At 45.1% G+C, this 23,784-nt stretch overlaps 1 protein-coding gene across 1 annotated transcript in view; it reads left to right on the top strand.

The window, feature by feature from the left end:
• Positions 1 to 23,784, top strand: part of LOC126273239 (O-acyltransferase like protein-like) — a 245,407-nt gene that overhangs the window by 203,879 nt on the left and 17,744 nt on the right. Inside the window, exon 11 of the mRNA XM_049976783.1 lies at positions 10,549 to 10,744. Coding sequence (XP_049832740.1) covers positions 10,549 to 10,744 — 196 coding nt within the window. The remainder of the gene's footprint in view (positions 1 to 10,548; positions 10,745 to 23,784) is intronic.

Here is a 23,784-nt window from a genome sequence, read left to right as displayed (position 1 = left end):
ATGACGACATAAAAACCTAGAGAGTAACTTTTCTATTTTTACTGGAAGTGAGTTATATTCCGGTCAGGGCAGACGGGGAGCAAGGGAGGGGGGGGGGGGAGGGGAGGGACAAGTAGTCAGTGGTTACAAAAACTGGTGCATCTCCGTACGTAAAAGGCAGTGTTGATTGCTAAGAATGGAAACTTGAAATTTGAAGAGGGTGTGGGTGTTATACTGTGGACGTCATTTAAGAAACGATTTTTCGAAATTCCAACCATAAGGGCCTGAAATAGAAGATGAAGTATATATATATATATATATATATATATATATATATATATATATATATATATATATGAAAAATGTCGCCATTAAGGCAATTTTGAAGCTTGGTCTACGAAAATTGGTATTTGCTTTCTCGGTCAGAAATAAAGAAACACGTGATTCAGCATTTTTGGAAATTTGATCCTATGCGGATGAAAGAGTGTGTGAAAGCTTTTTTTTAGAATATACAAAATTATTAAAGAACTACTGAAGTGTTTTTAAAGCTACATCTATGGATATTGGTATTTGACTTCTCGGTTACAGATATAAGAAATACGCAGTCCTTTAAATTTCCGGTATGCAGCCGCGCAAATAAAATTTCTTCCACTGAAAAAGAGGGCTGCCTTCCCTTTTTGGATGTTGTCGCTCGCCGTAAAGTTTATAGCACATTAGGACATACCTTAAACAAACACATACAAATCTATATCTACATGCCAGTAGCTGCCATCAGCCTTCACAGACCATAGGTGTCCGTAAGACCTTAGTGCATGGGGCGCACTGTATATCCGATAAAGATAATTTGCAAGAAGAGCTCAAATACCGCAAGAGCATTTTTAAAGCGAATGGATTTTCTCCGCAACAAATTCGTAGAGCATGCAATGTAAAACCCAGAATGCGGGTATGTGATGGGGAAAAGATAGTAATTCGTTCAGATTAAGTTCGTTTTTGTCCTTGGCTGTATTCTCGAGAAACACTGAAGGTGATCTTCCGGCCTCCCACGAATACAGCAGCTTTTCTCAGCTCTGTAAAGGACGTAAGGCGGGTGTGTATCAGACCCCTCCTGAAGCTGTGAGAAGTGACACATAGGTCAAACAACAGTCAGCGTTGATGAGAGCTGTGTAGAACACCGAAGGTACACATGCTTATCACAGCCAGACAAGTCAACTGTGGCCGAACATTTTGTTGATACAGAGCATTCCATGAACTACAGTGATGTGAAGATTTTAACATCCACCTATTCCTTTTGGGATTTTGTCTTCATGGAAGCTATAGATATTAGATTAGCTAACAATTTAACAAATAAAAATAATGCTTTTAATTTGGAATCCGGCTGATGGGGTAATTAAACTGCAGAGAAGTCGTCACGGTGTAACTGCCGCCGAACACATTAATAAATCGATAAGCGAATCGAATGTCTGTACGCCTTCGCTACAGGCGACGCGTGTGTAAGCGTATCTCTTCGCCGCCGACCAGCGTCTGCGTCCCGCAGCACTCTGAAGATGGCCAGACGACATGCAGCCGAAATATCAGTGGAAGAAATTTTATTTGAGCGGCTGTATAGCGGAAAATTAACGGACTATCCAATACGCCCTGAGAAGTTGAAAACGCACGACGAAATACGTGTTTCAGTGTTTTTGGAAACTTAACCCTTAGGAGGGTGAAATAGAGGATGAGATTTTTTATGAAAATATTTTATTATGAAAGTATTTTTAAAGTTAAATTTATGAAATTTTAAGTTTGGCTTCTAAGACAGAAATAAAAAATACTTTTTTTTTACTGTTTTTGTAAATTCAATCCCTATGGGGGTGAAAGGGTTCTGAAAGTTTTTATGGAAATATTTCAGTGTGCAAGCATTTTTGAACCTAAATCTATGTTTTTCGTATTTGGCCTACGATCGTCACTGTTTTTGCAAATTCAACCGCTGAGAGGATGAAATGGCGTCAGACTGATTCACTGACTCATCATCCCCCAGCCCAAACCGCTATGGACAGAAACTTGAAGTTTAGGGAGGGTGTGGATCTTGTACTGTAGGCATTGCTTGAGAAGGGATTGTTCGGAATTCCACTCCTAAGAGGTGAAATAGGGGATGAAAGGCTTTTTGAAAGTATGTCGTTGTTAACGGAATTTTGAAGCTAGAATATGAAAACTGGCATCTGGCTTCTCAGTCAGAGAATTAAATAGCGCGTGTTTTGGAAATTCGCCCACCAAGGGGGTAAAATAGTGGGTGAAAGTTTTTTTGGAAATACATAATTACAAACGAACTAGGATTTTTAAGGCTACATGTATGATAATTGGTATTTGACTTCTCGGTTAGAAATTTAAAAAAAGAAAGGAAAACGCGTTTCATTGTGTCTGAAAGGAGGGCAATAGAGGATGAAAATTTTTAAGAAAATGTTTCGTAACGTTAAAAAAATTTTAAAGCTAAATTTATGAAAATTGTTATTTCACTCCTCGGTTAGATATAAAGAAATAATCTTTAGGGGATGAAATCTGCTGTGGAAATATTTCCACAATAACTCAAAAGCCATGATTAACGAAAACTTTTTACTCCAGCTACCAGAATCGCTTTTGGGTCAAAAGTACATTCTGAAAAGACCATGGTTATATGGCTTCAATTAGCATGAAATAGGTGTTGCAAATTTGTGAACACATAAAAATTCGATCAAACAAAAACAAAAAAGAAAAATCTCTGCAACTCATACAGTCTACGCGAACGAAGCAGCAGGTACTAAGCTAGTCATGCTGTATATTGCTCAATTTTCAGATAACTGCAGTAAAAAGTTTCGCAACTGCAGACCTACATTTTATAATAGCATATCGAATTTTTTATGCAATAGCAAAGACAAACTGCAATCCTTCGCGCAAACAGATGCATGTAAAATCACATGCAAGCATTCTGAAAAATATACATCGATCAGTGAGGCTGAGCTGTGGCAGCATCAGAGAAGCTGGGCATTAAGAAAGGAAGACTCAGCCTTTGCCGATCATCTTGTAACAGGAAACCACTCATGTGATTTAGAATGTGCTCTTTGTATTTCATATCTTTTTGCAGCACTACTCGTCAGCAAACAGTCGTAGATTGTTGCTGACAGTATCGGTCAGATTATATATGTATGTACAGAGTAAGAGCGGTCGTAACACACTACTGACGCCCTTATCTCTTGTGAAGACTCGGCGTCCGAACAACGTTCTGGGTTATATTATTTACGAAGTATGCGTGCCACTCACATATCTGGGAGCTTATTCCGTATGCTCGGACTTTTGTTAACGGTATGCAGTGGGGGACCGTGTCAACAATTTCCGGAAATCTAGGAATATGGAAGCTACTTGTCACCGTTCCCCCATGGTTTTCAGAATGCCGTGCGGTAGATTCGCGGTGAATGCAAGCTAAATAAGGGGCCAAGACCGGGGAGTACTGTCTGTAGAACCGAAGTGGAATTCCATCCGGACCTGGCGACTTATTTGTTTTCACCCCTTTTTCAGTTACCTTTCAGCGCCGGGGATGCCTGTTGCTACACTCCTGGAAATGGAAAAAAGAACACATTGACACCGGTGTGTGAGACCCACCATACTTGCTCCGGACACTGCGAGAGGGCTGTACAAGCAATGATCACACGCACGGCACAGCGGACACACCAGGAACCGCGGTGTTGGCCGTCGAATGGCGCTAGCTGCGCAGCATTTGTGCACCGCCGCCGTCAGTGTCAGCCAGTTTGCCGTGCCATACGGAGCTCCATCGCAGTCTTTAACACTGGTAGCATGCCGCGACAGCGGGGACGTGAACCGTATGTGCAGTTGACGGACTTTGAGCGAGGGCGTATAGTGGGCATGCGAGAGGCCGGGTGGACGTACCGCCGAACTGCTCAACACGTGGGGCGTGAGGTCTCCACAGTACATCGATGTTGTCGCCAGTGGGCGGCGGAAGGTGCACGTGCCCGTCGACCTGGGACCGGACTGCAGCGACGCACGGATGCACGCCAAGACCGTAGGATCCTACGCAGTGCCATAGGGGACCGCACCGCCACTTCTCAGCAAATTAGGGACACTGTTGCTCCTGGGGTATCGGCGAGGACCATTCGCAACCGTCTCCATGAAGCTGGGCTACGGTCCCGCACACCGTTAGGCCGTCTTCCGCTCACGCCCCAACATCGTGCAGCCCGCCTCCAGTGGTGTCGCGACAACCGTGAATGGAGGGACGAATGGAGACGTGTCGTCTTCAGCGATGAAAGTCGCTTCTGCCTTGGTGCCAATGATGGTCGTATGCGTGTTTGGCGCCGTGCAGGTGAGCGCCACAATCAGGACTGCATACGACCGAGGCACACAGGGCCAACACCGGCATCATGGTTTGGGGAGCGATCTCCTACACTGGCCGTACACCTCTGGTGATCGTCGAGGGGACACTGAATAGTGTACGGTACATCCAAACCCTCATCGAACCCATCGTTCTACCATTCCTAGACCGGCAAGGGAACTTGCTGTTCCAACAGGACAATGCACGTCCGCATGTATCCCGTGCCACCCAACGTGCTCTAGAAGGTGTAAGTCAACTACCCTGGCCAGCAAGATCTCCGGATCTGTCCCCCATTGAGCATGTTTGGGACTGGATGAAGCGTCGTCTGACGCGGTCTGCACGTCCAGCACGAACGCTGGTCCAACTGAGGCGCCAGGTGGAAATGGCATGGCAAGCCGTTCCACAGGACTACATCCGGCATCTCTACGATCGTCTCCATGGGAGAATAGCAGCCTGAATTGCTGCGAAAGGTGGATATACACTGTACTAGTGCCGACATTGTGCATGCTCTGTTGCCTGTGTCTATGTGCCTGTGGTTCTGTCAGTGTGATCATGTGATGTATCTGACCCCAGGAATGTGTCAATAAAGTTTCCCCTTCGTGGGACAATGAATTCACGGTGTTCTTATTTCAATTTCCAGGAGTGTATGTCTTTCATACAGGAGTCTGTGCAGCGGCCGAACGATAGTAGGTCTGTACAATACTCCTGCGCAGACTATTTTTTTAAATACGGAATTTTAAATTTGAGGCTTCCTTTTGCTGTCTTCTTTTGGCACCTCAGACTGGTCGACGAGTGACTGGATATCTGCCTTCGACCAGGTTAGTGATTTTATGTGGGACCGCAATTTTCTCTGGTTATAAGCAAGATCTTTTGCTTTGGTATGACGGTGGGATTTGTATGCTTCACGCACTGATCTTTCTTCTAGAAACGCGCTATGTGTGGAACGACGAGGGGAGGGTGTGTGTGTGTGTGTGTGTGAAGTAGACCACTGGTCGTCAAACTGCTGCCCACCACACCAAAACTAAACACAAAGTACATTTGCTAACCAAAACCAGAAGTTGGACCATTACGCAATAAGGACAGTATCTCACAATTGGTTCACCTCTTACTTTAACAACAGACAACAAAAGGTCATTATTCACTGTGTTGAGAATGGTTGTGCTGTGGGGTCTTAGTGGGGTACGGTCAAATGGGGGGTGCCCCTGGGATCAGTGTTGGGGCCTCTACTGCTCCTTATTTATATAAATGAGATGCCCTCTAGTATTATGGGTAATTCTAAAATATTTCTGTTTGCTGATGGCACTACCTTGGTAGTAATTGATGTTGTGCGCAACATAGGCTCTGTTTCAACTAGTGCAGTTCATTACATAAGTTCATGGCTTGTAGAAAATAAACTAACGCTAAATCACGTTAAGTTTCCAACACACAATTCAACAAAACCCATCCAACGTTTTAAATCTACAGAATGAGCATATGATTAGTGAAACTGAACAGTTTCAATTTCTAGGTGTTCAGATTGATAATAAAGTGGCGTGGAAATCCCATGTTCAGGGTCTTGTTCAAATACTTAATGCTGCCATTTTTACTATTCGAACGGTATCTGAAGTAAGTGATCGTTCGATACGAAAATTAGTCTACTTTGCTTATTTCCATTCCCATTCGAAAATGATATATTTGGCTCAGAAACTGTCAGTTCGGGCAGTAAGTGGTGTAAGTTCGCGAACTTCTTGTCGACCCCTGTTCACTAATCTGGGTATCTCACACTACCCTCTCAATATATATATATATATATATATATATATATATATATATATATATATATATATATATATATATATACACTCCTGGAAATGGAAAAAAGAACACATTGACACCGGTGTGTCAGACCCACCATACTTGCTTCGGACACTGCGAGAGGGCTGTACAAGCAATGATCACACGCACGGCACAGCGGACACACCAGGAACCGCGGTGTTGGCCGTCGAATGGCGCTAGCTGCACAGCATTTGTGCACCGCCGCCGTCAGTGTCAGCCAGTTTGCCGTGGCATACGGAGCTCCATCGCAGTCTTTAACACTGGTAGCATGCCGCGACAGCGTGGACGTGAACCGTATGTGCAGTTCACGGACTTTGAGCGAGGGCGTATAGTGGGCATGCGGGAGGCCGGGTGGACGTACCGCCGAATTGCTCAACACGTGGGGCGTGAGGTCTCCACAGTACATCGATGTTGTCGCCAGTGGTCGGCGGAAGGTGCACGTGCCCGTCGACCTGGGACCGAACCGCAGCGACGCACGGATGCACGCCAAGACCGTAGGATCCTACGCAGTGCCGTAGGGGACCACACCGCCACTTCCCAGCAAATTAGGGACACTGTTGCTCCTGGGGTATCGGCGAGGACCATTCGCAACCATCTCCATGAAGCTGGGCTACGGTCCCGCACACCGTTAGGCCGTCTTCCGCTCACTCCCCAACATCGTGCAGCCCGCCTCCAGGGGTGTCGCGACAGGCGTGAATGGAGGGACGAATGGAGACGTGTCGTCTTCAGCGATGAGAGTCGCTTCTGCCTTGGTGCCAATGATGGTCGTATGCGTGTTTGGCGCCGTGCAGGTGAGCGCCACAATCAGGACTGCATACGACCGAGGCACACAGGGCCAACACCCGGCATCATGGTGTGGAGAGCGATCTCCTACACTGGCCGTACACCTCTGGTGATCGTCGAGGGGACACTGAATAGTGCACGGTACATCCAAACCGTCATCGAACCCATCGTTCTACCATTCCTAGACCGGCAAGGGAACTTGCTGTTCCAACAGGACAATGCACGTCCGCATGTATCCCATGCCACCCAACGTGCTCTAGAAGGTGTAAGTCAACTACCCTGGCCAGCAAGATCTCCGGATCTGTCCCCCATTGAGCATGTTTGGGACTGGATGAAGCGTCGTCTCACGCGGTCTGCACGTCCAGCACGAACGCTGGTCCAACTGAGGCGCCAGGTGGAAATGGCATGGCAAGCCGTTCCACAGGACTACATCCAGCATCTCTACGATCGTCTCCATGGGAGAATAGCAGCCTGCATTGCTGCGAAAGGTGGATGTACACTGTACTAGTGCCGACATTGTGCATGCTCTGTTGCCTGTGTCTATGTGCCTGTGGTTCTGTCAGTGTGATCATGTGATGTATCTGACCCCAGGAATGTGTCAATAAAGTTTCCCCTTCGTGGGACAATGAATTCACGGTGTTCTTATTTCAATTTCCAGGAGTGTATATATTCTTTACTGCTGTTTCTTGTTAACAATAGCAGCTTATTCCCAAGAATTAGCAGCTTTCACCCAGTTAATATTCGGCAGAAATCCAATCTGCATTTGAATAGCACTTCCTTAATTCTTGTGCAAAAAGGTGTGCAGTATCTGCTGCATCCGTTTTCAGTAAGCTATCACAAGAATTCAAAAATCTTAGCAGTATTGCACGAGCTTTCAAATACACACTGAAGCGTTCCCTCGTGGGTCACCTCTTCTATTCTGTTGAGGAGTTCCTTGAAAAATTAAGCTGATTCCTGTGTTATATTGTTGAGTGCGTTTACTGAAACTTATGGCTTGACTTTTTTGGGTTCATAAACATTTTATTTTATCTGTTATTACTTTTATGTTGTAATTACATGTACTGACACGTTCCATGACCTTCGAGTTTTGATTTGAATTTAAAAAAAATAGTATCGACGGTAATTGAGAAATATATACCAAATAAATTAATAATAGATGATACACATAATGGGTCAGAATACTGTAGCAGAAGCAACGAAAAAAGCATGCCAATTTAAAAGAAGTTTTGCAGAAGCTCGACATTCAGTGTGAACTTCAATGCGAGATGCGTTTAATAGTTTCCACAGCGAAACTCCGTCCCCAAATCTGGCAGAAAGCACAAAGAGATTCTGGTCATATGTAAAGTTCACCAGTGGCAAGACGCAATCAATACCTTCACTGCCCGATAACAACGGTGATGACTCTGATGGCTTTGCCACTACAGCAGACTTACTAAACATAGTTTCCCGAAATACAGTTTCCCGCAATTCGTTCACAAAAGAAGATGAAGTAAATACAGAGTGCACTTAAAGTTTGGAAACACTTTCAATTATTTATTGCACAAGAACCAAACATTGTACAGATATCATACATATGTAATTTTGAATAGAAATCCTGAATTTTTTTCATGTATACCGCCACAGCGTAGTTTGGTAATCTGCCGATAGTCAGCGCTAGTCGCAACCCAAACATGGTGAGTTCCGGTACGGAGCGTGCTTTCTATGTGTTGAAGTTCATGAAATGGCTTCCCTGCTCACCAAATCTCATTCCGTGTGACTTTATTCTGTGCGGACACATTAAAGATCTGGTGTATGTAATGTCTCTACCACAAAGCACCGGGAGAGAATGTAGAAGCTACTGCCACAGTCGACTATGCCATGCTGGGACGTGTACGGCAAGAATTCGATTACTGTTCTGACGTCTGCCGGCTCACTCATGGTTCGCATATCGAATAACAGAAAAAAAAAAAAAAAAAAAAAAAAAAAAAAAAAAAAAAAAAGCTTTCAGAGTCTTTCTTCAAAATGAAATATGTATGACATATGGAAATTCTTTTCTCTTGTGCAATAAATAATTGAAAGTGTTCCCGCACTTTCTGTACACCCTGTATTCCAGAATTCGAATCTAGAACAATTGCCAACGTGAGAACTGAAAGTAAATATCCTCGGTGTAGCGAAGCTGCTTGAATCACTTAATAAAGGCAAAGCCCCTGGTCCAGATTGTATACCGGACAGGTTCGTTTCAGTATATGCTGATACAATAGCTCCGTACTTAACAGTCATATAAAATCGCTTGCTCGCGGAGAGACCCGTACCTAAATACTGGAAAATTGCACCAATTCACACCAATACCCAAGAAAGGAAATAAGAGTAATCCGCTGATTTACAGTCCGAATTCAATAACATCGTTTGGCAGTAGGATTTTTGAACATATAATGTTTTAAAGTGTTACGAATTGCCTCGAAGAAAACCATTTATTGACAAATGGTCAGCGCGGATTCAGACAAATATCATTCTTGTGGAACATATTTAGTGGTACCCACATCAACATCACCACAGCTGCATGGGATCCTATACACTCCAGCTTTTTCCAATGGTTTGCGAGCGTCCTTGGCAGTCTTAAGGTATTCCTGTATCTTCCTGGTGGGCTTGTAAATTACGGTAATATGCCGCTTCGTCAAGATCCTCCCTATTCTTTCCGTTACATTTTTAACAAACGGCAGGAAAACCTAAGATTTTGCAGTAGGCTGTACGTCAGTATAATTTCTGCGTGGCTGCCTCAACGCACGTGAAATTAAACGGTATACGGATGCCGGTGTTAAAGAAAATGTGTACCACCCGTCCACTGCTGGGTAGTGGCAACGGCGATCGACGGCGACGGACAGCGGCCAATTGCACTGACGTTTTCAAAACACGTGACGTCACACCGCGGAATTTAGCGGCAGTCAGTAGCGTGCCAGTGGGTGTGTTGGACCTTCCATCGACCTACGGACGCTCCTTGAAGATGTCTCCCGCAGTCGGAGACGAAACGTTGGGAATTGCCACAGAATTCATTTAACCGACCATGGCATAACAGCCCGGATAATTATAATGGACATCATATTTCCGGCCGTGAAAGTCTACATTTTAGTAATATGGGTAATTTTACTATTAAACACTTAAGTCTCGCTGCTTGTCCTGCTGTAGTTCTAATCTGGTCGCTATGTACTGCTGTGGCCTGTGACGTCAACTGAGTCACTCTGCGAATAAACTGACAGACGTCAACTGGATGAGTCAGTGGGACAGCCTGAATACATGTTATCGAGAGGACGTTGGCGGCGTGTTGCTTGTCAGTGCATCTCTGGCCTTTCTCGTGATAGGTGCTCTTGATCCAGTGCCTACTTATCGATCTACACGCTTGATCTTTGCCGACCGGTGTGCTGAAGACAGCTTACGCCAGCACACAAGTCATTATCCAATTCTTGCTCAGATGATCTGTTAAAAATTGTAGTTACTCAAGTCTCGCCTTTATTTCCGAAACTTCCTGTTAGGCATCTGCACGTTATACGACTTGGATGACCTTTTCCAGTCCCCACTTTCATAGAGCGTCCAGACCGCGACAACGGGAGTAGAGCAGACTCGTTTGCAGGGGCCGTGACGTGCCGTGTTTGTCCCTACAGACGGCGACGCTGGCGTGTTGGGCGGCCAGCCTGGGGACGCTGGCGGCGGTGGTGCTGGGCCCGCGCCGCATGCTGTTGGCCAGTTTCCGGCTCGAGTCGGCGCTGCCCGAGGTGGTCGCCTACGCCGGCCTGCACGCCGCTGCCTGGGCGCTCGCCACCGCCTGGGTCGTCTTCGCCTGCCACACGCGGCGCGCCGGTACGTGCTGCGTGCTCTGTCCGACTGAAAACCCGGTTGCGCCGGAGAGCTTGCCGGCTGGACCGCTCCTGCCGCCAGTATACCAGCTGGTACAGTCGATTCCCAATGGGACCCCACTCGTGCTGCGCTGCGCAGTGCATTGTGTCTGCCACTCCTCGGTCATCCGAAGTACACACATCACAAAAACTTCTGCATCACCTCCGTTCCGGAACCTGCACAGAAAATTGGAATAGAGATCAACATCATTTCAGCCCATTTTATTGCTCATGAAAACCACACATTGCACGTTGTACCACCACACAGCAAGAAGTGGTGGTCCAGATTGTTGTACACACCGGTACCACTAATACCCAGCAGTACGTACCCATGCATTGATGCATGCCTGTATTCGTCGTGACTGTCCACAAGTTCATCAAGACACTGATGTTCCAAGTGTTGTCCCACTCCTCAATGGCGATTTGGCGTGGATTCCTCAGAGTTGCTGGTGGGTCATGTCGTCCATAAACAGCCCTTTTCAATCTATCCCAGGCACGTTCGATAGCGTTCGTGTCTGGAGAACATGCTGGCCACTCTAGTTGAGCGGTCTCGTTATCCTGAAGGAAGTCATTGCAAAGTGTGCACGATGGGGGCACGAATTGTCGTCCATGAAGACGAATGTCTCGCCAATATGCTGCCGATATGTTTGCACTATCGGCTGGAGAATGGAATTCACGTATCGTACAGCCGTTATGGCGCCTTCCGTGACCACCAGTGGCGTACGACGACCCCACATAACGCCACCCGAAAACAGTAGGGAACCTGCAGCTCGCTGGACAATAAGGTATTCAGCTTGACTGGATTGCCTCCAAACACGTCTCCGACTATTGTCTGGTTGAAGGCATATGAAACCACTTTGGTACAGAAGATACCGTCGCCGTTCTAAACAGACAGTGTACAAAACTATCGAGAACATCGAGTTTGCTACAACAGCTGGAGACAAGAAGAATCGCATACCACTAAAGTCTGTCGCTGCTCAAACCTTGCTGGATGGACCTGCTGTTTTCTGTGGCTGCCGACTTAATTTTAGTTTAGATATTAATGATTCATTTGGTCACGGAAACGGATGGTTTACTGTAGCCATTGTTCGTGGAGGTACAGGAGTACCAAATGTTCCTGGACTTGAAAGTTTCGTTGACAGAGACATTATCGCTTTTCGCACCTACCATATGGCCGAACTTGCTAATAAAGACTTTGGTAAATCTGCTTATATGTCCACTTCTGCTTTGTCTTTGTATACACGTAATAGGAGGAAAATACACTCCTGGAAATGGAAAAAAGAACACATTGACACCGGTGTGTCAGACCCACCATACTTGCTCCGGACACTGCGAGAAGGCTATACAAGCAATGATCACACGCACGGCACAGCGGATACACCAGGAACCGCGGTGTTGGCCGTCGAATGGCGCTAGCTGCGCAGCATTTGTGCACCGCCGCCGTCAGTGTCAGCCAGTTTGCCGTGGCATACGGAACTCCATCGCAGTCTTTAACACTGGTAGCATGCCGCGACAGCGTGAACGTGAACCGTATGTGCAGTTGACGGTCTTTGAGCGAGGGCGTATAGTGGGCATGCGGGAGGCCGGGTGGACGTACCGCCGAATTGCTCAACACGTGGGGCGTGAGGTCTCCACAGTACATCGATGTTGTCGCCAGTGGTCGGTGGAAGGTGCACGTGCCCGTCGACCTGGGACCGGACCGCAGCGACGCACGGATGCACGCCAAGACCGTAGGATCCTACGCAGTGCCGTAGGGGACCGCACCGCCACTTCCCAGCAAATTAGGGACACTGTTGCTCCTGGGGTATCGGCGAGGACCATTCGCAACCGTCTCCATGAAGCTGGGCTACGGTCCCGCACACCGTTAGGCCGTCTTCCGCTCACGCCCTAACATCGTGCAGTCCGCCTCCAGTGGTGTCGCGACAGGCGTCAATGGAGGGACGAATGGAGACGTGTCGTCTTCAGCGATGAGAGTCGCTTCTGCCTTGGTGCCAATGATGGTCGTATGCGTGTTTGGCGCCGTGCAGGTGAGCGCCACAATCAGGACTGCATACGACCGAGGCACACAGGGCCAACACCCGGCATAATGGTGTGGGGAGCGATCTCCTACACTGGCCGAACACCTCTGGCGATCGTCGAGGGGACACTGAATAGTGCACGGTACATCCAAACCGTCATCGAACCCATCGTTCTACCATTCCTAGACCGGCAAGGGAACTTGCTGTTCCAACAGGACAATGCACGTCCGCATGTATCCCGCACCACCCAACGTGCTCTAGAAGGTGTAAGTCAACTACCCTGGCCAGCAAGATCTCCGGATCTGTCCCCCATTGAGCATGTTTGGGACTGGATGAAGCGTCGTCTCACGCGGTCTGCACGTCCAGCACGAACGCTGGTCCAACTGAGGCGCCAGGTGGAAATGGCACGGCAAGCCGTTCCACAGGACTACATCCAGCATCTCTACGATCGTCTGCATGGGATAATAGCAGCCTGCATTGCTTCGAAAGGTGGATATACACTGTACTAGTGCCGACATTGTGCAATCCTCTGTTGCCTGTGTCTATGTACCTGTGGTTCTGTTAGTGTGATCATGTGATGTATCTGACCGCAGGAATGTGTCAATAAAGTTTCCCCTTCCTGGGACAATGAATTCACGGTGTTCTTATTTCAATTTCCAGGAGTGTATCTGTAAATGAGTCTGTATTCATTTGGGTAAAAGGCAAAGGTGTATGTGAATATGTAAAGTTTGTTGGTGATTGTACTGTATATTTTCATAAATAAATTGTTTATATGCAAACTGACCTGTAGCGTAGCTGAGAACCGGACAAGGGTACATCTAGAACCGGGGGCTCAAGGATGCAACAGCATGTTACGCCTACAAGGCGGCTGACGCAACCCGCCGAGCAGCTTACGCAATCTTGGCAGCGCGCCAGCGGCGGACTTAGCGCACTGGTGAAGAGAACGTGATGCTAGTCCTGAGTAGTCCGTTCAGCATATAGTAGGTCCCATCTATACCGGGCTGCATAGTGTCGTGGTTGCAAAGATGGATCTCGCCATGGAAGTCGGGAGTGAAGTTGCGCATCATGCAGCCTACTGCGCACAGTTTGAGTCGTAACACGACGCCCTGTGGGTGCACGAAAAGCATCATTCAACGAGTTGGCATTGCTGTCAGGTTTCCTCCGAGCCGTAATCCATAGGTAGCGGTCATCCACTGCACTAGTAGTCCTTGGGCGGTCTGAGCGAGGCATGTCATTTACAGTTCATGTCTCTCTGTATCTCCTCCACGTCCGAACAACATCGCTTTGGTTCACTCCGAGACACCTGGACACTTCCCTTCCTAAGAACCCTCCCTGGCACAAAGTAACAACGCGCACGCGATCGAACCGCGGTATTGATCGTCTAAACATGGTTGAACTACAGACAACACGATCCACGCACCTCCTTCCTGATGGAATGACTGGAACTGATCGGCTGTCGGACCCCCTCCGTCCAATAGGCGCTGATCATGGACGGTGGTTTACAACTTTGGGCGGGTTTAGTGACATCACTGAACAGTCAAAGGGCCTGTGCCTGTGATACAATATGCACAGTTAACTTCTTTCTTCAGGAGTTCTGGGAACAGGGGTGATGCAAAACTTTTCTTGACGTGAAATGAAAACGACACACATGACAAAACAATAAGTGAACTGTTTATTATGTAAGTAGCCTGTTTAGATTTCTGTGTTGGTAACTCCACGTAGTGCTCTGTATGAAAATCACTGACTGTGCTGTGTGCAGTCTGTGGCTGGTTGGCATTGTCAGAATATTCGTTATTGTAGTGTTGGGCAGTTGGATGGAAACAGCGCATAGCGTTGACCAGTTGGAGGTGAGCCGCCGGCAGTGGTGGATGTGGGGTGAGAGATGACGGAGTTTTGATGGTTGCTATAAGTGGACGAACTGGACATGTATCCTCCAGAAAAAGGAAATTTGTAAAGATGGATGTCATGAATTTATATATATATATGATGATGACTTTTGAACATTATTAAGGTAAATACCTTGTTTGTTCTCTATAAAAACTATGCCCATCAGTAGTTAGTGCCTTCAATAGTTAGAATCATTTATTTAGCTGGCAATATTGGCGTTCGCTGTATTGCAGTACTTCGAGTGACAAAGATTTTTGTGAGGTAAGTGATTCATGAAAGGCATAGGTTATTGTTAGTCAGGGCCATTCTTTTGTAGGGATTACTGAAAGTCGGATTGCGTTGCGCCCAAAAAAAAAAAAAAAAATTGTGTGTCAGTTTAGTGTTGATCAGAATAAGTAAAGAGAGAAATGTCTGAGTACGTTCAGTTTTGATCAGCTGTTTGAAAATCAAATAGCGTAAGAGGTTTACCAGCACAGTAATTCATAATTTTTCTAGGGGGACGTTTCAATTATTTAAAAAGTAATTTATCCCACTGTGAGAAAAACCGGTTAGTGTCGTTGTGGAAAAATTTATGCAGTTGTCTGTGGCGCTGTGATTGTACCCAGGCGTGCACCTCAACGTCTGAAGGAAATCAGCGGCCACGAATGTCTTTTTTGCAGGACCAAAAATATTGAACTCGTATGGGAAGAGTTCGGGAATGTATGGTTGGTGTGTAAGTACTTTCCAGTGAATCTTCTGCAGAGTAGTCAAAACAATCTTCGAAATTATATGAACGCATGGTGTCTGTTCTTCTGGACATATCCGCAAGAACAGACACTGTGCGGAATCTGCAACAGTGCTACACTGAATGTGGTGTGGGAGGGGCAGAAAGTAAGGAAAAGGGAAGGAACTGTTGATGACAGTTGCATAGGGACTTTATGTGGAATCAATGGAGACGAATGAAAATGTGTGGCAGACCAGGATTCGAACCTGGAATCTCCCGCTTACTAGGCAGTTCTGTTAGGCACTGCGCCACCCAGACACAGTGTTCATTGCAACTGCGCGGACTGTCTCGTGGCGCTACGGTCGCAGGTTCGAATCCTGCCTCGGGCATGGATGTGTGTGATGTCCTTCGGTTAGTTAGGTTTAAGTAGTTCTAAGTTCTACAGGACTGATGACCTCAGAAGTTAAGTCCCATAGTGCTCAAAGCCATTTGAACCACTTGTCTCGTGGGAACGTGGGTCGGCAGAGCGCCGTACTGAGACAGCACACACACACATGGGATTAGTGCTGTGTCAGCCTAGAAAGCAGGAGATCCTGGGTTCATATCCTGGTGCGGCACACAATTTCACTTGTCGCTGCTGATTCTGCATAAAGTTCCAATGTAGCTGGCATCAATAGTTCCTTCCATTCCCTTTACTTCCTCACCCCCCTCCCCACCCTCCAGTTTATAATCCTGGAAACAGGTGGATCTCCTCACATGATGGTGCTGCAGGTCACTGCCCCCTTGATTGTGGAGTAAAAACGGAAATATAGACACAACATTCCCACTTGCCTGGTGTGGCCTCATGTGTTCTCTGTATCACTAAAACCTACATCATGTTGATCTTCAAATGGGCGTACCTCTTTTGGAAAGCATTTCTGGCTGTGTGTTCATATGAAACTCCTTTGCTTCTTATCCTGTCAGGAATCGTTACCCGATATTTATCCCTACTTAGCAAAATTACCTTCTATGGGGAAACCCCCCAATACCTCCCAGTTCGAATCAACGTTTCTGGGAGGTCTCCCTTGATTGCTGTGTGAATGCTCAAAATAACAATTCTATTCCATTTATTCCCAATCGAGACTCTCTCCGCCCACTATTTCACTGAAAAGAATCGTGACTCTACATGTATAATCGGCCAGATTTAAACAGTCCACTCTGCTCTTTGAAACAATGAATAAAAAGTGGACGAAAAAATATTTCGTCAGCGATTCGACAGGAGATGATGGCTATGACACAAACATCTCGCTGTATTAACACTGTCACCCGGCTTCAAATGCAAGAGCTTATCGTGAGTAGTATACACTGGGAAAGTCTACAATTACAGAATATGAAGTGTTTTCAAATCAGTCTAGCAAATCTTCTAGAACTGTATTTATTGTACTAAATGTAAGTTCAACTTGAGACATATGTGGTCACAGCAGGAAACTAGTCAATAAAATTGCTTCATAGTACTGAAATTGCACTTCTGTGAATTACATATTTGACAAATAGCAGCTGGCCTAAGGTCAGTCAGTTGTTGAAGCCCTTAAATCATATGAAGAGCAAACTTAGAAATTTCCTCTCCCTTTGATAATCTGTTTTAGTGTCTCCTCACTTTGTCCATTATTCGTTATTTTGCTTCCAAGAACTTTTTCTAATGTATGGTCCCAGTATTCGTGATGTGTTTTTCGTTAATATTATTTCTACTGCTACTTAAGATGTTTCGTTTCTTTGCTCTCAACCTACAGTGCGTGTACAGTAAACTGTTCACTCCATTCAGCTGGTCCTGTAATTTCTCCTTACTATCATGGTGAAATAAATCATGATATGTGGGGACATCGAGATGACGCCATTAAATCTATGAGGGAAACTAAAGAGGTACTCTGAGAAGTAGCACAAAGTTGGGATAAAAATGTTTCGATAATTTTTAAAAAGTTACGGGCACACTGTGAAGATAAAACTCTGGTAACGACTCCTACAACAAATGTGTACTCCTTTGTGTTGTTGTTGTCTTCAGTCCTGAGACTGGTTTGATGCAGCTTTCCATGCTACTCTATCCTGTGCAAGCTTCTTCATCTCCCGGTACCTACTGCAACCTACATCCTTCTGAATCTGCTTAGTATACTCATCTCTTGGCCTCCCTCTACAATTTTTACCCTCCACGCTACCCTCCAATGCTAAATTTGTGATCCCTTTATGCCTCAAAACATGTCCTACCAACCGATCACTTCTTCTAGTCAAGTTGTGCCACAAACTTCTCTTCTCCTCAATCCTATTCAATACCTCCTCATTAGTTACGTGATCTATCCACCTTATCTTCAGCATTCTTCTGTAGCAACACATTTCGAAAGCTTGTATTCTCTTCTTGTCCAAACTAGTTATCGTCCATGTTTCACTTCCATACATGTCTACACTCCAAACAAATACTTTCAGAAACGACTTCCTGATACATAAATCTATATTCGATGTTAACAAATTTCTCTTCTTCTCTACTTCGACCGTCATCAGTTATTTTACTTCCTAAATAGCAAAACTTTACTACTTTAAGTGTCTCATTTCCTAATCTAATTCCCTCAGCATCACCCGATTTAATTTGACCACATTCCTTTATCCTCGTTTTGCTTTTGTTGATGTTCATCTTATATCCTCCTTTCAAGACGCTGTCCATTCCGTTCAACTGCTCTTCCAAGTCCTTTGCCGTCTCTGACAGAATTAATACGTACTCCGAACTTTTCTTTTGTTTCCTTTACTGCTTGCTCAATATACAGATTGAATAACATCGGGGAGAGGCTACAACCCTGTCTCACTCCCTTCCCAACCACTGCTTCCCTTTCATGCCCCTCGACTCTTATGACTGCCATCTGGTTTCTGTACAAATTGTAAATAGCCTTTCGCTCCCTGTATTTTACCCCTGCCACCTTCAGAATTTGAAAGAGAGTATTCCAGTCAACATTGTCAAAAGCTTTCTCAAAGTCTACAAATGCTAGAAATGTAGGTTTGCCTTTTCTTAATCTTTCTTCTAAGATAAGTCGTAAGGTCAGTATACCCTACGTGTTCCAACATTTCTACGGAATCCAAACTGATCCTCCCAGAGGTCCGCATCTACCAGATTTTCCATTCGTCTGTAAAGAATTTGCGTTAGTATTTTGCAGCTGTGACTTATTAAACTGATAGTTCGGTAATTTTCACATCTGTCAGCACCTGCTTTCTTTGGGATTGGAATTATTTTATTCTTCTTGAAGTCTGAGGGTATTTCGCCTGTCTCATACATCTTGCTCACCAGCAGGTAGTGTTTTGTCATGACTAGCTCTCCCAAGGCCGTCAGTATTTCTAATGGAATGTAGTCTACTCCGGGGGCCTTGTTTCGACTCAGGTCTTACAGTGCTCTTCACGCAGTATCTTATATCCCATTTCGTCTTCATCTACATCCTCTTCCATTTCCATAATATTGTCCTCAAGTACATCGCTCTTGTATAAACCTTCTATATACTCCTTCCATCTTTCTGCCTTCCCTTCTTTGCTTAGAACTGGATTGCCATCTGAGCTCTTGATATTCATACACGTGATGCTCTTCTCTCCAAAGGTCTCTTTAATTTTCCTGTAGGCAGTATCTATCTTACCCCTAGTGAGATAAGCCTCTACATCCTTACATTTGTCCTCTAGCCATCCCTGCTTAGCCATTTTGCATTTCCTGTCGATCTCATTTTTGAGACGTTTGTATTCCTTTTTGCCTGCTTCATTTACTGCATTTTTATATTTTCTCCTTTCATCAATTAAATTGAATATTTCTTCTATTACCCAAGGATTTCTAGCAGCCTCGTCTTTTTACCTACTTTATCCTCTGCTGCCTTTATTACTTCATCTCTCAGAGCTACCCATTCTTCTTCTACTGTGTTTCTTCCCCCCATTCCTGTCAATTGTTCCCTTATGCTCTCCTTGGAACTCTGTACAACCTCTGGTTCTTTCAGCTTATCCAGATCCCATGTCCTTAAATTCCCACCTTTTTGCAGTTTCTTCAGTGTACTCCTTATCACAATAGAATTCCTAGAGGGAATTAATGAAACTAGCGACAGTAAAGGCTAGAACTAATAATACAAACATAGAACAAGTATGCTCCAAGCCTACCAAAATTTAGAAACGTGTTGGTTAAATACTGACTGTTGTGGAATATAGACACCACCAGAACCATGGGTTGAGTGCTTGGACCCCAGGCTTGGCAACGCTGGTTAATACATCAGCTAGTTCAACAACTCAGTAGAAACAACCGCTTCTCTGTCATCAGACTTCCATGTGTCAACAGCATGCGACGTCAGGAAGTTTCTGCAGTTTGACGCACTGCCACTTGGCAACAGACAGACGCAAAAAAAATTTTTGAAAACATTATCAGCGATCTTTAAAATTAAAATTTAAAGATTAAAAACAGTCTTGATCGCAACTTTTTATTTTTATTGGAGTGACCCTCTACTTAAGAACCATCTTCAGACTGCAGAACGATGGGTGATCTCCGTGGTGCAAGTTGCGCCGACCCTCGACACTGAGCAGTCTACAAATGCATTTGTAGACTGCTGAACAGTTATTCCAGCTTCGAGGGTCGGCGCAACTTGTACAACTTGCACCACGGTGTCCACCCACTTTTCTGGAGAAAGAAGATGGTTCTTAAATAGAGGGTCACTACAATAAAAATAAAAAGGTGGGATCAAGACTGTTTTTAATCTTTAAATTTTAGACAGACGTTAGGCGTCGACCTTGTTCTAGACATTTCTACGGTGGCAGAGAAATCCAGTGCCTTTCGCCAAGTCAGTACGGAGGAGCGTCATTTGCATCTACATACATCACCATAGATACTCCGCAGTCCATCTTATGGTGCGTGGCGCAGGGTAACCTGCACCACTACTAATCATGTTCTATCCTATACCATTTGCAAATACAGCGAGGGAAAAACCATTGTCTATACGCTTCCATACAAGCGCTAATCCCCCTAATCTTATCTTCATGGTCCTTACGCGAAATGTACACTGGAGGCAGTAGAATCGTTCTTCAGTCAGACTCAAATGGCGGTTCTCTAAATTTTCTCAATAGTACTCCTCAAAAAGAACGTCGCCTTCCATCCAGTAATTCCCATTTGAGTCCCCGAAGCATCTCTGTAATACTTGCGTGTTATTCGAACCTTGCCGTAACAAATCTAACAGCCCTCCTCTCAAATGCTTCGATATCTTGCTCACAAACACCCTAACAGTACTCAATATGGGTCACACCAGTGACCTATATAGTCTCCTCTACAGATGAACCACACTTTCCTATAATTCTCCCAATAAACGGAAGTCGAGCATTCATCTTCCCTACTACAATTATTATATCCACGTTCCATTTCAGAGTGTTTTGCAACTTTACGCCCAGGCATTTAACCGACCTGACTGTGTCATGCAGTACACTACTAAGGCTGTATTCGAACATTACGCGACTGTTTTTCCTATTCATCTGCATTAACATACTTTTTTTCATTGTGATCTAGCTGCCTTTCAGCACATCACCTAGAAATACACTACATAGACACCCCGCAAACCACCGTACTGTACCACGACTAGTCATTTCCTTTCCTGTTCCAGTCGCGAGGGAAAAAGGACTGTCTGTATGTTTCTGTTGTTGTTGTTGTGGTCTTCAGTCAAGAGACTGGTTTGATGCAGCTCTCCATGCTACTCTATGCTGTGCAAGCTTCTTCATCTCCCAGTACCTACTGCAACCTACACCCTTCTGAATCTGTATAGTGAATTCATCTCTTGGTCTCCCTCTACGATTTTACCCTCCACGCTGCCCTCCAATACTAAATTGGTGATCCCGTGATGCCTCATAATATGTACCACCATGCGATCCCTTCTTCTAGTCAAGTTGTGCCACAAACTCCTCTTCTCCCCAATTCTATTCACTACCTCCTCATTAGTTATGTAATCTACTATCTAATCTTCAACATTCTTCTGTAGCTCCACATTTCGAAAGCTTCTGTTCTCTTCTTGTCTAAACTATTTATCGTCCACGTTTCACTTCCATGCATGGCTACACTCCATACAAATACTTTCAGAAACGACTTCCAGATACTAAAATCTATGCTCGATGTTAACAAATTTCTCTTCTTCAGAAACGCTTTCCTTGCCATTGCCAGTCTACATTTTATATCCTCTCTACTTCGACCATCATCGGTTATTTTGCTCCCCAAATAGCAAAACTCATTTACTACTTTAAGCGTATCATTTCCTAATCTAATTCCCTCAGCATCACCCGATTTAATTCGGCTACATTCCATTATCCTCGTTTTGCTTCTGTTGATGTTCATCTTATATCCTCCTTTCAAGACACTGTCCATTCCGTTCAGCTGCTCTTCCAAGTCCTTTGCTGTCTCTGACAGATTTACAATGTCATCGGCGAATCTCAAAGTTTTTATTTCTTCTCCATGGATTTTAATTCCTACCCCGAATTTTTCTTTTGTTTTCTTCACTGCTTGCTCAATATACAGACTGAATAACATCGGGGAGAGACTGCAACCTTGTATCACACCCTTCCCCACCACTGCTTCCCTTTCATGCCCCTAGACTGTTATAACTGCCATCTGGTTTCTGTACAAATTGTAAATAGCCTTTCGCTCCCTGTATTTTACCCCTGCCACCTTCGGAATTTGAAAGAGAGTTTTACATTCGACATTGACAAAAGATTTCTCTAACTCTACTAATGCTAGAAACGTAGGTTTGCCTTTCCTTAATCTATTTTCTAAGATAAATTGTAGGGTCAGTATTGCCTCAGGTGTTCCAACATTTCTACGGAATCCATACTGATCTTCCCCGAGGTCGGCTTCTATCAGTTTTTCCATTCGTCTGTAAAGAATTCGCATTAGTACTTTGTAGCTGTGACTTATTAAACTGATAGTTCGCTAATTTTCACATCTGTCAACACTTACTTTCTTTGGGATTGGAATTGTTATATTCTTCTTGAAGTCTGAGAGTATTTCACCTTTCTCATACATCTCGCTCGCCATATTGTAGGGTTTTGTCAGGGCTGGCTCTCCCAAGGCTATCAGTAGTTCTAATGGAATGTTGTCTACTCCCGCGGCCTTGTTTCGAGTTAGGTCTTACAGTGCTCTGTCAAACTCTTCACGAAGTATCATATCTCCCATTCCATCTTCAACTACATCCTCTTCCATTTCCATAATATTGTCCTCAAGGACATCGCCATGTACGTTTTTGTATTTTTCGAATCTTACGTTCTTTGTCTTTTCTCAGAATGTATGTTGGTGGAAGTAGAATCGTTCTGCAGTCAGCCTCAAATGCCGGTTTTCCAAATTTTCTCAGAAGGGGTCCTCCAAAAGAAATTCGCCTTCCCTCCAGTGATTCCCATTGAGTTCCCATACCATTTCCAAAACACGTTTTACCTAACGTGTTACCTAACGGTAACAAATCTAACAGCCCGTCTCTGGACTCTTTCGATGTGCTCCTTCAATCCGACCTGATGGGGATCCCAACACTCGAACAGTTCTCAAGAATCGGTTGCAGCAGCATCCTATTTGCGGTCTCCTTTCCAGGTAGACCACTGTTTCCTAAAATTCTTCCAGTAAATCGAAGTCGACCATTCGCCTTCCCTGCCACAGTTCTCACATGCTCGTTCCATTTTAAACCGCTTTGCAGTGTTACACCCAGATACTTAAACAACTGACTACGTCAATCGGGACACTACTACTACTGCAGCAGAACATTACACGTTTGTCCTTCCTGCTCATCGGCATTAACTTACCTTTTTTTCCCACTTAAACCCTGGTCCCGTCAAGTACATCATGATCAACACGGAAAAACCACACCAAGGGACCTGCCCTGTGTCAGTCGTTGCCACACGTTCTGCTGTAGCAGTTTAGAATTTATCCCATAACTGTGTCGCCACTACCATTTCTGTACAGCGATCCGAGGGCCATTGCCTAACTGGCCACGACTTGGCGGCTACCACTCTGCCGCTGCCCTCCAGCCTTAGGTCCAGAGTCAGACACCAGGCAGTGTCACGACCTGCCACAAGAGAGAAAACACTGCTGGCGGCCCTGTGCCACAGCAGGGCTGTGACCACTGCGTGGCCACCACTGATGAGTCACCAGCGTGCAAGCAACACTACATCTACATCTACATCTACATGACTACTCTGCAATTCACATTTAAGTGCTTAGCAGAGGGTTCATCGAACCACAATCATATTATCTCTCTACTATTCCACTCCCGAAAAGCGAGCGGGAAAAACGAACACCTAAACCTTTCTGTTCGAGCTCTGATTTCTCTTATTTTATTTTGATGATCATTCCTACCTATGTAGGTTGGGCTCAACAAAATATTTTCGCATTCGGAAGAGAAA

The sequence above is a fragment of the Schistocerca gregaria genome, chromosome 5 (assembly GCF_023897955.1).
Source record: "Schistocerca gregaria isolate iqSchGreg1 chromosome 5, iqSchGreg1.2, whole genome shotgun sequence".
Lineage (NCBI taxonomy): Eukaryota > Metazoa > Arthropoda > Insecta > Orthoptera > Acrididae > Schistocerca > Schistocerca gregaria.
The sequence above is the reverse complement of the archived record's forward strand: the minus strand, read 5'-3'. Positions and strand labels throughout refer to the sequence as shown.